The 17,238-nt window shown below is 46.4% G+C and overlaps 1 protein-coding gene across 3 annotated transcripts in view; it reads left to right on the top strand.

Annotated features, from left to right (window-relative positions):
* SNAP47 (synaptosome associated protein 47) overlaps nt 1-6,071 on the top strand; it is a 66,757-nt gene extending 60,686 nt beyond the window's left edge. For 2 of the 3 annotated variants that reach the window (XM_061421410.1, XM_061421409.1), the window contains exon 5: nt 4,497-6,071. In XM_061421410.1, the coding sequence (XP_061277394.1) occupies nt 4,497-4,643 (147 nt within the window). In that variant the 3' untranslated portion in view covers nt 4,644-6,071. The remainder of the gene's footprint in view (nt 1-4,496) is intronic. The other variant, XR_009737306.1, reaches the window with a different exon arrangement.
* The last annotated feature ends 11,167 nt before the right edge of the window (nt 6,072-17,238 follow it).

Here is a 17,238-nt window from a genome sequence, read left to right as displayed (position 1 = left end):
TTAGTGGAGCAGAGACTTGGGGAAGAGTCCATTTTGACCCTGGTCTTTGAGTCAGAGCCCAGTGAAGGTTCGTCTGAGAGCCCCGTTGATATTCTCCAGAGGCTGGCAACATCGTGCATTGATGACTAGACAGCTTGTCATCCTGGGCCACAGAAGTAACAACTGTTTTAAGGTTTGGCCAGACTTCATATTCTCCATTCTTTCCATCCCATGTTATATGGAATGCACACGATGCCATTTAATTACTTCAATCCCTTTCTTAAAGGAAAAAGACACTGAACCAGTATTCCAGAGGTACTAGTAGTTTGAAGGTTTACTCAGTAATTTTCTTTGCCGATTTGGTAGCTTTAAAGATCTCACTTGTGTTTTGCAGTATTAATTAGTTTCAAGTGCAGTTTTGGCAGACCAACCAAGGGTCTCAACAGGCTGCATAGAACGAGTGCTATTTTTAAGACCATCTCAGTGAAACTTTTTCCAAATGAAACTCAACAGGAACCAGCCTTTATTTGGACTCATATACTCGGTAAATGCTCAACTTTTGTAGGCATGTCAGCTGTTCCTGTTCACAAAATAAGTTGTATGTGCCTTTTACTACTGTGTTTATTAAGCATAGACTCAAGAATATAGGTGTTCTTGCTTTTGCCACTGTTTCCTTTTGGAAAAGAGGCGGTTGATTCATCCGCTAGAGAAAGATGGCTGTGGAAGTGTAGGACACACAGCCTCCGTCACACAAAGTGGTCCTTGGTGAGAGTGCTGTCGCCTGGCGATACGGGCCTGGGCCACTGGGCACGTGTGGGTGCTGAGCACTTAAAAAGCAGCTGGTCCAAGTTCTCCAAGTAGCTTGTGAGAACGTCATATAAAAAAAGAATGAATATAAAATCTGTCATTAATGTTTACTGACTTCATGTCTAAATGGGGGGCTTCTCAGGTGGTGCTAGTGGTACAGAATCCACCTGCCAATTGCAGGAGACACCAAGGACACGGGTTCAGTCCCTGGGTTGGGAAGATCCCCTTGAGAAGGAAATGGTAATCCACTCCAGTATTCTTGCCATGAAAATTCCATGGACAGTAAAGTCCGGTTGGCTACAGTCCTTGGGATTGCAGAGTTGGACACAACTGAGCACCCACTCACATGTTTAAATGATAATGTTTTGGGTTATTTGGTTTAAATAAAATATATTATTAAAATTAATTATACTATTTACTTTTTATTAGAAATTTTGAAATTTCGAGTATGGCTCTCCCTAATTGGATATCTTTCCATGGTCGCTCAGGGGTCTCAGAGCTGGTACAGGTTCTAGGATATGTGAATCGACTGCCTATCCCTGGTGAGAGCCCTGTTGCCGTTTTTTTGCAATCTCTGAGTCATGGCCGTGACATCTCTTGTCCATGCAGCGGTTGTCAGGGCCATAGTAGGAGCTAGACCCCAGGAACTCAAGCAAGTCAGCCACCCTTCTCAGCTTCATCTGTGAAGCAGAGTTAGATTGAGGATTAGCAGAGAATAGTTAGGGCACATTGTAGGGGTCCCCTAAATTCTATTCTTATTTCAGATACCTGGGGAATGAGAACACAGAAAACAAAACCACATATATATATACACATACATACATAGAGATCATATATCTATGTGGCTTTCCCAGTGGCTCAGCAGTAAAGAATCTGCCTGCAGTGCTGGTTCAGTCTCTCAGTCAGGAAGATCCCCTGGAGGAGGAATGGCCGCCCACTCCAGTATTTTTGTCTGAAAAATCCCACGGACAGAGGAGCCTGGCAGGCTACAGTCCAAAGGATTGCAAAGAGTCAGACCCAGCTGAGCTCACACGCATATATAGATACACACACACACACACACACTCTAATCCCCAGTTTTACTTTCCTCTGAGAGTGTTCGGGTGTTGGGATGAGAAAGCAATATTATCAGCAGTGCTTGTCTAACAGGCACTAATTTGGATTTGGGTTTTGGAGGACTTTTATCATGTCTTCTGTTTCCTGGTTTTCTGTGTGCACTGTTAATATCAGAACAGAGCAAAACAGTTGGCTGTCTGCAGGGAAGGGAGCACGCGGCTCCCTTGCTGAAGCCCGTCTCCTGCCATCAGTGCATGTGCGAACAGTGACTGTTTACAGTTCAGAACCTGGTAGTCCTGAAAAACAGTTCAGTTGAAAATAAACTTGACCACGTTTTGATGTGATTGACAAGGATGTAGAGGTTGCAAAGAGAGTCACAGGGTCTGTGTGGCCTAATCACTCAGCGTAGGGGAGAGACCTCCTCAAAGGTGTCACGTAGGATGCAGGTGTCTGACAAAGGGGACATTTTGCGCAAGTTTCTGGTAGAATGGCCTTATTATCACACTGAAATGGAGGCAATAAGGAAGGAATAGTTGACCAGAGAGAACAGCATGGAAGGACCTGCCTAACAGTGGTGAGTGGTGACTTTTTTATTATGCTGTCTGGGCCTCAGCCATATGAGATCATAGAAATGAGAGATGGAAAAGACCTCCTGTATGAGGTCATCTAGCCCATCCCCTCCAGAGCTGACTGACCCCACAGTATACTTTCCAGAGCTCTGTCCAGTTTTTCAAGTGACTCAACTGATGGAGTTTCCACCAGCTCCCAGAGGGCGCAAAAAGGTAGTGTCTGAGACTGCTAGCTTGGATCAGGATTTATTCTTCTTTCTCATGACGAAGATCCCTGTGATGATGCTTTGTTTGAAGAGAGACGGGGTAAATCCTGCCTCTGTCGCTGACTTTCGTATAACTGCGGATGACCTCAGCGAGCCTCATCTCCACATCGCCCTCCAAAAAGCGGGGGTGTGTTGCTGGGTTCCTTCAGCCTGAGCATTCGAAAAGCGGGGCGTGTTGCTGGGCTCCTTCAGCCTGAGCGTTCGAAGACTTGGCGGCGGCGCCTTACACAGCACTTTATGGTTTTCACAGCTTGTTCACATTTGTGATCTCATTTGAGCCCCACCGTTCTTAGGGAAGGAGTTGATCGTATTCTCCTCCTGACCATCTCCCTGCCTATTCTGTTTCTTGTTAATCAGACGGAGGAGTTCTCCCAGGCAGTGGGTGGTGGGCCAGGTGCTCAGGCATTGCTTTTTGATTCGTTTGACCTCACAGGTACTGTGCCTTCTGAAACACCATGTGGCTGCACTTTATTCTCCGTGAGGTGTGGCCTCCTTTCCCAGGCAGTAGCACTGCTCAGGATTATCCCAGGCCGCCTATGGAGCCCAGAGCTTTCTTGCCTGTGTCTCTGGGTGGGACCTGCGCGGGGACTGGCTCTCAGTCTGGAGTGTGATATGTCATCAGTAGGACTGCACTCGGGTCCTCCTCTGGTGCTCACCCAGGCTGCTCATCGTCAGACCCGTCCTCCTGTGATAAAGGACTTGGCATGGATCCATAGGCAGGCTGGTCCCTCGGGAGTTAGTAAACCGGGCACCAAGGGCTTAATTCAGATTGTGCAGTTCCTTCCTTTCCTGAACCTTTCTCTAAAAGAGGAACAGTATTGATATTTATTGCAAGTAGTTGGTCATTAAGATTTCTCTCAAAATCATTTCTTTTTGTTGTCAAAGACATTAAATTTTTAAACCCCGGTTCAGTAGGTATATAATTAAAGTACATTTCACAGTAATACAGTGTTGCCCTCAACTAGTTTATAAAACTGTATGAAGTATGACATGAGTCCCGGCAATGGAGCAAGGAGCTGCCGTCCAGCCTGGGCCGCTCCCTTGGTCTGGGACGCCGTCCTTCCCCGGGCGTCACTGCGCGCTCATGGCGTCTCTGTGTGTCCCCCGTGTGTGCGCTCGCTGGGATGCCAGGGCCTGCGCTCGCGGGGCTGTCCCCGCATTTCTGGGTAGGCCCACGGGGCTATGGTGTGTCCCTGCTTCATCACCTCTGGCTATCTCTCCTGTTGTGTTCTGCCTTTTATATTTGTGTGTGAAATATCCCAAATATACAGACGAAACAGGGGGGTTGCCTTTCTCTTTAAGCTTTGGTTTTCCAGCTTCAGTCTGCAGTTAGGCGCTTGGGTGCAGAAAGGTAAATGAAGCAGTGATGAGGTGAGAGCTGGGACTCAGATCTGAGTTGTAGCCTCCGGATTCCTGGTTCTGTGCCGTGCCACTGCCGTTCGCAGGAATTCCATGTGGATGTGGTAACATTCTCAGCAAGGCGGTCAGCGTCGAAATCACGGGTTGGAAACAGCAGTGCCTCAGGGATGTATCTCCTGGGGCTGTGTGGTCAGTCTCCTTGTTTATGGCCTGGAGCAGGGCCAGACAGCGGATGCATCATCTCCCAACAGCCCTACCTCGCCGAAGGTCAGTGCCAGAAAACGGCAGCGCTGAGACCCAAAGCCGGGTCAGAGCCTCCCCATTAACTTACACATTGGTTGGTTATCTCCATTAACTTACACATTTTCTGAGTATTATGAAAATAATGGAAAGATACATTATCTGTTTTTGAGAGCATGAGAAAAGGCAGCCCCTCCTATCATTTCTGCTTCTCTTGCAGATCCTGAGGAAGCTCAAAGGTCTTGCGTTAGACACCGAGACAGAGCTGGAGAGACAGGATGAGGCCTTGGATGGCATCACTGAAGCTGTGGACCGGGCGACCTTAACCATCGACAAGCATAACCGACGAATGAAGAAACTGACTTAGAAGAACAGGCAAGCTTAGGGACGACTGCTTCTGATGAGAATCACTTCTGAGTACGTTGTTCTCAGATCCTGCATGCTTCCTTTGAGATGAAGACCCCGGAAAGTCATTCCAAGTGCCTGTCCTGGGAGGTGCATGGCTGCCTCAGGATGAAGGGCTGCTGAGAAAGTGGCTCGGGGTGATCGTAGCTGCCACCAAGGGATTCCCTTGTAGGGAGTTGAACGTGCAGGGAAGGAGTTCTGCCTACAAGTACAGTGAGCTCCTGCCCGCAGGGCCCTCCCAGGCTGCCTGGGGAGTCAGGAGCGCACACACATTCAAACACAGGCTGAGCCCTGTGAGGTGGCCACGGCAGCACGGCGTCTTCATTCTGAGGGTGAGCTGGACGCAGGCCTCAGGGACCACTTTGCCTGGCCACAGTCCCAGGTCTCCAGTGCACAACTAGCTGTATTTGCATCCTGTCTCCTCTTGATAACCATAAAAAGGATGATTTATGTCTCTATGAAAGAATCTGCTTATTTCTAACCCTCTGCCCGTTTGAACACTGCAGGCGTATCCTTTGTCAGGAAAATCTCTTCTCCAGAACTACATTCAGTCCTGAGCCTGCCTCTCCTGCATGGCCTGCTCAGCACAGACCCCATTGCCTTCACGTTGTTCCGTTTTTCTCTGATGGACAGGTCAGTTTCTCTTTGGTTATACTGTAAGTTCTAACAAAAGCTAAGAGTACACCTGGTGCACCCCGAGATCATCCTGTAGACACCTGAAATGTTCTTTAACTGTTCAGTTTTTAGTCAAACATGAAAACAGTACATACTGCACCTATTTTTTTTAATTTATTATTTTTTAATATAAATTTATTTATTTTAATTGGAGGCTAATTACTTTACAATATTGTATTGGTTTTGCCATACATCAACATGAATCCACCACGGGTGCACACGTGTTCCCCATCCTGAACCCTCCTCCCACCTCCCTCCCCATCCCATCCCTCTGGGTCGTCCCAGTGCACCAGCCCCGAGCATCCAGTATTGTGCTTCGAACCTGGACTGGCGATTCGTTTCACATATGATATTATACATGTTTCAATGCCATTCTCCCAAATCATCCCACCCTCTCCCTCTCCCACAGAGTCCAAAAGACTGTTCTATACATCAGTGTCTCTTTTGCTGTCTCGTATACAGGGTTATTGTTAACCATCTTTCTAAATTCCATATATAATGCGTTAGCATACTGTATTGTTTTTCTTTCTGGCTTACTTCACTCTATAGGCTCCAGTTTCATCCACCTCATTAGAACTGATTCAGATGTATTCTTTTTAATGGCTGAGTAATACTCCATTGTGTATATGTACCACAGCTTTCTTATCCATTCATCTGCTGATGGACATCTAGGTTGCTTCCACGCCCTGGCTATTATAAACAGTGCTGCGATGAACATTGGGGTACACGTGTCTCTTTCAATTCTGGTTTCCTTGGTGAGTATGCCCAGCAGCGGGATTGCTGGGTCGTATGGCAGTTCTATTTCCAGTTTTTAAAGAAATCTCCACACTGTTCTCCATAGTGGCTGTACTAGTTTGCGTTCCCACCAACAGTGTAAGAGGGCTCCCTTTTCTCCACACCCTCTCTAGCATTTATTGCTTGTAGACTTTTAGATAGCAGCCATTCTGACTGGTGAAATTGCACCTGTTTTAAATAGTGTTAATTTTTGCTTTTCTGCCCCATTTCTATCCAGAGACAGAAATGCTAGTTTTAGAATGTTGTCTGAAGCTATACATTGATGCCTTTTCGCTTGGTTTGGGGTGTCTTAGTGTGTTCCCTGGCGGATCAGACAGTGAAGAATCCATCTGCAATGTGGGAGACCTGGATTCAATCCCTGGGTTGAGAAGATCCCCTGGAAGAGGGCATGGCAACCCACCCCAGTATTCCTGCCTGGAGAATCCCCATGGACAGAGGAGACTGATGGACTAAGGGGTCTCAAAGAGTCAGACACGACTGAGTGACTAAGCACAGCACAGCACAGCGTGTGCCTGGGAGAGCCCCTCATGGGAAGATGAGGGAGAGTAGAGAAATGGGTGGCGTCCTCCCATTCTCACAACAAGTCCCATTCAGGCTGCTTTGAAATCACATCCCAAGGAGCCCTGCCCAGAGAAGCTCACTTAGGCCTTGTATGGTGTTGCTGTGAAGCGCCGTTGCTGCAGCCCTCCTGGGATGGCGCCTGCAAGCCCTGTGCTGCCACGTCGCACCACTCCACTTGCGTACTAAGTCCTGGGTGGTTTTAAGAATTAATTCACAGATACAGTGTTAGTTTTCTGGGGCTGCCCTAACAAAGTACCACAAACAGGAGGCCTACAGCAGTAGGAATGCATGGTTGGAGGCCGCAAATTCAGGGTTGAGGTGTGGGCAGTCTGCGGTCCTTCTGGTGTCTCTAGGAGAGGATCATTTGTGCCATTTCAGGTCACCGGTGCCTCCAGGTATCCCTGGGCTTGTGGCCACATCACCCAGATCTCTGCCTCCATTGTCATGTGGCCACCATCCCACATTTCTGTGTTTCAAAACTCCCTGTCCTTTCTCTTATGAGGATCCGTCCTAATCCAGGGTTATCTCACCTCAAGATCTTTTTACCTTGATGATGTCTACAGAGACCCCATTTCCACATTAGGCCTGAGGTTCCCAGTGGGCATGGATTTTGGGTCACCTAGGGATGCCCAGCCTTGTGAGAGCCGATCCATTCCAAAAAGACATGGAAAGTAGCATTTCTAGAGAGTAATGGTCATAAGGGTCCTTCTTTATTCAGTTTGGTAAATTATATTCCTAGTCTCTGTTTGTCTTCCTTGGTTTGTACTCACTAACCTCCAAGATGAGAAGTGGGCCTGTCGTCTCGAGGTTTCTCGTACCAATGCAGGCGTGTGCAGAGTTGCTCTTGACCTTTCCTTTGCATCAAATGACGGATCAGCTCAGAGCTCGTGCCCCTTCCATGGGGTCTGAGCCCATGCCGCCCTTTCTTGTGCATGATCCCAGGGAGGTCAGGGAGAACACAGTAGATGGGAACGTGTGTCAACAAGGACAGTTACTGAGAGGCAGCCTAGAGGCAGCCGCAGCTGGATCACATCCCTGTGGAACTTGGAGGAACACTTGAGGAAAGGCAGCCTGTGCCCTGGGCATGGGCTCCCCAGGTAGCACTAGTGGTAAAGAACCTGCCTGCCAGTGCAGGAGACTTAGGAGAGACGGGTTAGATCCCTTAGTTGGGAAGATCCTCTGGAGGAGGGCATGGCAACTCACTCCAGTATTCTTGCCTGGAGAATCCCATGGACAGAGGCTCCTGGCGGGCTACAGTCCACGGGGTTGCATAGAGTTGGACACGACTGAAGAGATTTAGCACATGTGCCCTGGGCACAGGCAAGTGCAGGTGGGCAGGCTACACCCAAATACCATAGCTTCTCACGGCATCCCTCAAAGAGTGTGTCCCCTGGGGTAGAGTACGTGGTTCTCACCATGGCCACGCACGGGGCTCGTGCCTGGGACTCAGAAAACACAGACATACATGCACACAACACACACTGACCTCAGGCCCGGAGTCAGGACACCTGAGGGTGCGTGCGTTACCCAGATGTCTCAATTAGCAGGTGACTTACTGCCAGACCTGCGCTCTCTGCATCTAGCTCTGGAGAGCCCTGAGCAGTGGACATGAACACAGATCCGTGCCACTCATGATGCTATTCTGAATACAGGTGGGCACTGGTCAGAGGTCCCCAGCTCAGTCTCCAGCAGCCAGCCAGCCTCTGCTCATCCTGAAAATAGGTAACTCCTCTGGCATCAGGACCATACACACCTCAGCTGCCAACAGGCCTCTGGAAAGCAGGGGCCAGGACTCTGCTGGTGATCCCCTGCCAGGAACAAGCCCTGAGCTCTGTGGGCCTCACCCTCTCCTTATCCATCACCAGATACTCTGAGCATGAAGGTGTGTGGCACAGAAGACATTGTACTGTTAGAGGACTATTCTCTGGGCCCTTTCTCGCCCATGAATAGCTAAATTGATGTGGAGACTTAGAGTGTGTTTTTTTTTTTTTTTAAAAAAGGGGGCCATCAAAGACCATTTTATGCTATTTTTTTTTAAACCTTGACCCCAGAACTAACTTTTTAACCTCAACACCTTCCCGTAGCAGAAAATCCATCTGCCAAATGGTTAGTCACCAAGGCTGAAGCAAAATTGCCAGGAACTCTATGAAACCAGGCAGTGACTCCCATGATACACTTATCCCAGGGAAGTAATTCCACCTCCCACTGCTCCCTGCAACTGTGGTGCACTGGCTCTGCCTCCGTGTTCTGGACATGGGGAGGCCTCGAGGGGGACAGCTGTTGAGATGCTCCTAGAAGCAGTGCCAAGGGAAGGGGACAAGCAGGTCAGCTGGTGAGCTCTCCTGCCACCCTCAGGCGGCCTAGGTGGTAAGCGTGATGGCTGGAACCAAGTGGATCCTACCAGGTGAGTAGACCCTCTGGAGAGTGGCAGGAAAGGCACACCGAGCCCGTGGTCATCACCACTGGTGTTTGGATCAGGACCTGCTGTGTCTCCTATTGTGCTTTTAATTTTCCTGATGTGGAGCTTGTCCTCCTAACACTGACTTTGGGTTTGTGTGGGGGGGTCAAGCTCACGCATGTGAGTAACAAAATCTATTTGCCCTTTAACCTCTGACTGAGGGAATGGATTGAGTTAAGTTTGTTGTCACCCTATAAGGAGTTTGCACTTCTTAAAACATGTAATTCTTTAAGTTCAGTTTTACACTATAAAGGTGGGCAGAATAAGGACCCACATCTAATGCAGCCGTGAGACGAATACTGAGCTGAAATGAAACTGCTTTGACATTTCATCAAAAATGGCTGATTCTTTTGTTTGTTTAGGGCAGAGGTCAGCAGACTTTTTCAATAAAAGGCCAGGTAAAAAATACTTCATCTTTCAAGCCATGTGGTTATCTGTTGAAATGTCTCAGGTCTACTGTTAAATGAAGGCAGCCTGGACTTAGGAACAAATGGTCATGCTGTGTTCCATCAAAACTACCTGTGAAGTTAGAATTTCATATATTTCATGTGTTCCACAATGTTATTCTTGTTCTGATTTTCTTTCAACCATTTGAACATTTAGACACGTCCCCAGCTTGCAAGCCATAGGAGAACAGACTGCAGGGCTTTGCACTCACCTGCCCAGATGGGTGTGTTCCTTTGACGTTTCACATCAGAGTCTTTGAGCATTGTCTGGAGGGCATCTCACTTCCCTCCTTAGCCCCAAACTCAAGTGTGGCTTGAGCTCTTCACACGGCATTCCTTGTGGTGGCCAGCACTGAGTCTAGGGTTGCGGCTGGGAGGGTTTTGGGTATTTTTGCCATAAAAGATAAAAAGGCAAAAATGACAATGAAACATGAAAAACTAATGACAGAATCTTTAAAAGATCTTATTTTGGAAAAATGAAAATGCTAAAAATATTTGAATGTCATTAAAATGTGTGTAAATTCATGGTTATACTTGTATTTGGGTATAACTTAGAAAGTATGGTTTCCCTGGGGGCTCAGAGGTTAAAGCATCTGCCTGCAATGTGGGAGACCCTGTTTCGATCCCTGGGTTGGGAAGATCCCCTGGAGAAGGAAATGGCAGCCCACTCCAGTATTCTTGCCTGGAGAATCCCGTGGACGAAGGAGCCTGGTGGGCTACAGTCCACGGGGTCGCAAAGAGTCGGACATGACTGAGCTATTTCACTTTCACTTTAAGAGAAAGTGATGATACTTCCTTTTTCACAGTCAATCATTTAAGGATTCAGGATCTAATGTCAGTTGTACGTTCTTTATGATATAAAAAAATCTGAAATCTTTTGACGTTTTCCTGGAAGTAAAATGAACAGATGAAGGATGCTATTATCAATATATTGTGTATAATTGGTAGTACATACATGGCCTATATTTAAGTGTTCCATCACATGCCCATTCCTATATTAATATTTAACCAAATCATCTAAGCCAGATTCTGTGCCAAATACCAAAATTCTAGCTACATCACGTACTCTGCTATCAAATAACATCACCATTTTTAAGAAACTTATGCTCATGAGGAATCACATAACCATGTATTTTGGAGTTGGGGGGAATAGGAGGTCCTTGATTCTTCTTTCCCTCCAGCTTCTAATATTGCATAATTTGGTTAAGAAAGCATTAGAGAACAAGCTGCTGTGTCTAAATTAGCTAAAGAATTGATAATTAATGCTCTGCAAGACTGTAGTCAATTATCTTTCATGGAACAATTGCCTTACAGCCAATTGTGAGACCAAACTGCTCGCGGCAAAGTTGCTTACAGCACAAGTACCAGCCACAGGCTGGGAGACACCCACCGGCTTGTTTCCTGACTCTGCTCAGCTGTTCAGAGCTTCAAAGCCTGCGTTAATGGCACTAGTCAGTCCCCTCCCTTTATAAGGCAGAAATGGGGGACAGTAGAGAGAGAATGAGATGGGAAATGGCAGGTAATGGTTTCCACGAGTAATCTCTGGAGGCTCCAAAACAGCACACACACACATTTTAGGAGAGAAAAAGATAGCAGTCAATCCTAGAGACATTTTCAAATAACACAGGAAACTTGACTACAGGCAGTTAGTTGGGGTGTGGGGCTTTGGTTTTGGGTTTGATGGAATGCCCTCTTGGAGGAAGTTGTATTGATTGGGATGTCAGCCGTGGCATGAGACCATGCTGCAAGCTTCCAAGGCCCCACTGGCCTCACCTATGAGGAGTCCGCTCGCCTCTCACTGCTCCTGATTTAATTATTAGTCATGGGTTTGAATACAACTTGCAAATTGTAATCAGTTTTCGCATTTGCAACTGATTTCCGCAGCCACATAGTATCTCAAGCTTTTGGCACCCATCTGGAAACAGAACAGCAGTGGGTTTACCCAGGAGGTAATTTTCCCTGATTCATTTTGAAAGTAAAAAGCCACAAGGTTGGTCCTTCAGCTAGTCTGAAGACGAGGGTGGTCCTGCTTCCCAGAAGGACTGCCTAGTCTCGTCCCTCAGCCTCCTCAGTGAGAAACAGACCAGCAGGAGCAGAGAAGGCATCAATTCAAAGACAGCAGGGGCTGCTTGTCAACCCAGGAGCCACTCAAGGCCCGTGTGCAGCGTCCAGGTGAGGAGATCCCGGCTTCAGGAGTGGGGAGCTGTGAGCACGACCACGGTCAAGGCTGTGTTCTTTGAGCCTGGCTCACGTCCTGGGCTCTCGCTGGGTAGGCAGCCATATTCAGGCCGTCGCACCATGAGCAGCTGCTGTCCTGGGGCGCGGTAGTGCCACACTGTCCCACGTGCTCTCCCACCAGGTCCGAGGCGGCACTGGTTCCTCAGTGACCTCTGCATTTTACCTTCATCTTCTATCACAACCTCTGGCCCTTTCTCTCACCCTGGGGAGGGAGGTGTGAGCTAGGGAACGGCAACTCATTTCCGCCATCTATCTCTTCTGGAGGCTGGAGGGTTAGTAGGTCTAGGGCATGTTCCCCAGAGTGAGTAAAGGGCAGGATGCAGAAACCCAGCTATCCATAAAGGAGGATCGGCCCTCCCAGGATGTGCAAACAGCCCAAGCCTGCTGCCCATGCCTCTTCCGCCACACTCACGCGGCTTCCCCCATGCAGCGGCTGTTCTGTTCCCACTTCTGGTCAGTGGAGCTGGTGCTGGGATTAATGAGGCTGGACTCTTTTTTAGAGGCTCGGGGCAGGTGCCCTGGAAAGGAGTGGCAGGTGGGGTGCAGGCACTGGGTTCTCCTACCATGGAAGGTGAGGACAAGCAGAGAATACACAGCCTTGTGAAGTCTCATATGGAGTTGTTTGGACCTTCTGCTGCATTTTCCAATGGAAGTGATGCTTTAGAGGGCGGTTCATTTCCTAATGTGATGGCAGCATAGAGATAGACAATTTGGGAATAGAGATTAGGAATGAAGATGATGGAAGTGGGTCAGAAGACGAGACCAGGGATCCCATTCCTAAGTGCCCAGTAAGTGGTTCGTCTGTGAATCAGACGCACAAGCCTGTTGGCTTTGCAGAGTGCTCACAGAAGTTCCCCAGAGGGCATCTCTGTTTATCTTTCTGACAAGTGAGGAAACAAAATACCTAACACCCCCCCCCCCCAAGGTCTGTAGTCAAGGCTCTGCTGAGATCCTGACCGCCCAACAGGAGTGAGCCCGCAGAACAGTGTGGAGAGAAGGGAAGTGTCCCAGGTCACGGGGTGTGGTCTCAACGAACCAGGGTTACTTACAGATCCAAACCCACCCATTTTGTGCCCCATGTCATAGAAAATTTGTTTCTTTTTGGAAGCAGTAGCTGCTTGCTAAACTTAGAGACCACCTGTCTTTCCAACTGGCTTATTCATGTAGAACATTGCTTCAGCACGGGAGGGTCACAGAGGGGGTTGAAGCAATAGCTGGGGAGGCAACAAGATGCCTTCTCGGTCACTCACTGTCCTGTCAGCTTAACCCAAAATGAGGAGATGCCTGAACCTGCAGCCTCACTTGCTCTGTGTGCTTGTTGGAGCGTGGGGTCATAAGAAAAGACACCACTGCATCTTGTTCAAGCCCACTCTGACCTCTGGATCCTGTGAAGTAAGCACTCTGCCCTCTTGGCCTCATAAACTAGCCTGAGGCTGCTCACAGATCCACCCACTCCTGCTTGCTCAGCTCTCCCTTGTCACACTGCCCAGCACAGGAACATCATCATGGGTGGGGTGTCCATGTTACTCTGCTCTCACAGTCCACAGACCTCAGAGGGGTGGGGTCTCCGCGTCACCCAGCCCTTCACTCACAGACCTCACAGCATGGACTAGGATCTCCCCATTACCTGGCCTGTCTGCAAAGTAGATGGAGACATATGGTTCTGGGGCTGCTGTAGCAGAATACCACAAACTGGGTGGCCTGAAACAACAGAATTTAAGCTCTCTCAATTCCAGAGTTCCGAATTCTGAAGTCAAGGTGTCAGCAGAGCCCTGGTCTCCTCAGAGGCTCCAGGGGAGAATCTTTGCCTCTCCACTTCCTGAAGCCACATTTCTCCATTTCTGCTGCATCTTCCCATTACCGCTTCCTCTTCTGTGTATCTGCCTCAAAATTCCCGGTGCTTCTTTTTTACAAGGACACTTGGCAGTGGATTTCGCATCCACTAAAATATCCCATATGACCTGGTCATCTCAAGATTTGTAACCTAACTGCATACGTAGAGACACTTTTTCCAAGTAGGTCATATTTACAGGTTCCTGGAATTAGGACTTGGACATGTCTTTTGAGGGCGATAGTTCAGCCTGTTATAATCTGTCTGATGTTCCTCCTAAATTCACATTCATCCCACATAGAAAATATATTCGTCCATCCCAACATCTGCAAAAGTCTCAACCCATTACATGACAGCTCTTCATCCAAAGTCTCATCTAAATATCATCAGCTCTGACCTCATCATCTGAATCATTTACATCTAGTATTGGTGAGACACTTGGTATGGTCCATCCTGGGGCAAAATTTCTCTCCATCTCTGACCTGTGAAGCCAGAAAACAGATTGCTTCCAAATACAGTAGTGGGGCAGGCCTATGATAAAGTGATAGGCTGTTCTTACTCCAAAAGGGGGGAAGGGGATATGGAAGTTAGGAAGGGTCACCAGAGTTCCTGTTTGCTGTCTGGCATGAGGGGGGCTGGGAACTCACTTCTCCATCCTAACAACAAGTTAAAAGCTGAGCAAACTGAAAAGCAACAACCCTTCTTATATCTATTAAAGAAATGAGTTCACAGGGCAAACTTCCTAACTCATTCTATGAGGCCAGCATTTCCTTAATACGAAACCAGACAAAAGTATTACAGGGTACCAATACATGCACAAATCCTCAACAAAGTGTTAGCAAACCAAATCAACAAAGCATAAAATGATTATACACAATGACTGAGTGGGATTTATCCCATGTTTGCAAGGCTGGTTCAACATTTTAAAAAGTCAGTATAATCCATCACATCAACAGATGAAGAAAAATCACATGATCATATCAATAGATACAGAAAAACCATAAGATAAATCCTATACTCATTCACGATAAAAAAAAAAATCTTCCAACAAACTAGGAACAGAAGGGAATTTTCTCAACTTCATAAGGAACATCTACAAAAAAATCTAAAGCAAATACTATACATAATAGTGAGAAGCTTGAAGTTTTTCTGCTAAGATCAGGGACAAGGCAAAAGTGTTCCTTCTAACATTGTTCTGAAAGTTAATGCAATGAAACTAAAAAGAAATAAAAAGTATAGTGATTGGAAAGGAAAAATAAAAGTTTTTTTGCTTGCAGAGGTTATGATTTTCTATGAAAAAAATCAGAATTGACCAAAACAAACTGCTGAAACTAATAAACAATTATGGCAAAGTTGCAGGATACAGTGTTAATATGCAAAAGTCAATCACTTTCCTAGATACCATCGATGAACACATGGAATTTGAAGTTAACACTGTCATTTACTTTATTTTTTTTTCTCATGGGTTTCCTATCTTCTTTCTTTTTCTTTCTTTTTTTTTTAAATTTTATTTTTAAACTTTACAATATTGTATTAGTTTTGCTAAATATCGAAATGAATCCGCCACAGGTATACCTGTGTTTCCCATCCTGAACCTTCCTCCCTCCTCCCTCCCCATACCCTCCCTCTGGGTCGTCCCAGTGCACCAGCCCCAAGCATCCAGTATCATGCATCGAACCTGGACTGGCGACTCGTTTCATACATGATATTATACATGTTTCACTGCTATGTCATTTACTTTAGCACACCCGCCCCCAATATAATACTTAGGTAGAAATCTAACAAAATATATATAAGAGCTCTATGAGAGCTCTTATAGATAATTGTAGTATATGTAATTGTAATTATGTATGTGGTATTATGTAATTGTAGTAAATTACAATATACTAATGAAAGAAATTAAAGAAGAGCTAAATACACTCTGTGTTCATGGATAGGAAGAGTCACTATTGTTATGATATCAGTATTTTCCAACTTGATCTATAAATTCAATGCAATGCCAGCCAAAATCCCAGTAAGTCACTCTGTGGGTATCAGCAAACTGATTCTATGGTTTATCTGGAGAATCAAAAGACTCACAATAGGCAACTCAATACTGAATGAGAACAGAGTCTGAGGACTGACTTCAAGATGACTATAATGCGATAGTAATCCAGACAGTGTGGTATTGTTGAAAAAATAGACAAATCAATGAAACAGTAGAGGGCCCGGAAGTAGATTCACCTGAATGTAGTAAGTGAATCTTTGACAAAGGAGCAAAGGCGACAAAATGTAGCAAATATACACTTCAACAAATGGTGCTGGAACAACTGGACACCCACATGAAAAAAAATTAATCTTTAGACACAGACTTTGTTCACAAAAATTTAACTCCAAATGGATCACAGGCTTAAATGTAACGCACGAAACTATACCTAGAAGATAACATAGGAAAAAACCTAGATCTTAGGAAAGATACAACCCTAAAGTCATGATCCATGAAAGGAAGAATGGATAAGTTGGGTTTCATTACAATTTCAATCTTCAGCTCTGTGAAAGATACTGTCAAGAGAATGAGAAGTCAAGCCACAGACTGGGGAAAAAATATTTGCAAAAGACATACCTGGTAAGGACTGTAATCCAAAGAACAAAACGAACCAATAAACTGTGGTCAGAGATCAGATCAGATCAGTCGCTCAGTCGTGTCTGACTCTTTGCGACCCCATGAATCGCAGCACTCCAGGCCTCCCTGTCCATCACCAACTCCCGGAGTTCACTCAGACTCATGTCCATCGAGTCAGTGATGCCATTCAGCCATCTCATCCTCTGTTGTCCCCTTTTGTCCTCCTGCCCCCAATCCCTCCCAGCATCAGAGTCTTTTCCAATGAGTCAACTCTTCCCATGAGGTGGCCAAAGTACTGGAGTTTCAGCTTTAGCATCATTCCTTCCAACGAAATCCCAGGGCTGATCTCCTTCAGAATGGACTTTTTGGATCTCCTTGCAGTCCAAGGGACTCTCAAGAGTCTTCTCCAACACCACAGTTCAAAAGCATCAATTCTTCGGCGCTCAGCCTTCTTCACAGTCCAACTCTCACATCCATACATGACCACAGGAAAAACCATAGCCTTGACTAGATGAACCTTTGTTGGCAAAGTAATGTCTCTGCTTTTGAATATGCTATCTAGGTTGGTCATAACTTTCCTTCCAAGGAGTAAGCGTCTTTTCATTTCATGGCTGCAGTCACCATCTGCAGTGATTTTGGAGCCCCCAAAAATAAAGTCTGACACTGTTTCCACTGTTTCCCCATCTATTTCCCATGAAGTGGTGGGACCGGATGCCATGATCTTTGTTTTCTGAATGTTGAGCTTTAAGCCAACTTTTTCACTCTCCACTTTCACTTTCATCAAGAGGCTTTTTAGTTCCTCTTCACTTTCTGCCATAAGAGTGGTGTCATCTGCATATCTGAGGTTATTGATATTTCTCCCAGCAATCTTGATTCCAGCTTGTGTTTCTTCCAGCCCAGCGTTTCTCATGATGTACTCTGCATATAAGTTAAATAAACAGGGTGACAATA

The sequence above is a fragment of the Bos javanicus genome, chromosome 7 (genome assembly GCF_032452875.1).
Source record: "Bos javanicus breed banteng chromosome 7, ARS-OSU_banteng_1.0, whole genome shotgun sequence".
In the NCBI taxonomy this organism is placed as follows: domain Eukaryota; kingdom Metazoa; phylum Chordata; class Mammalia; order Artiodactyla; family Bovidae; genus Bos; species Bos javanicus.
This window is presented reverse-complemented; position numbering and strand designations above follow the sequence as displayed.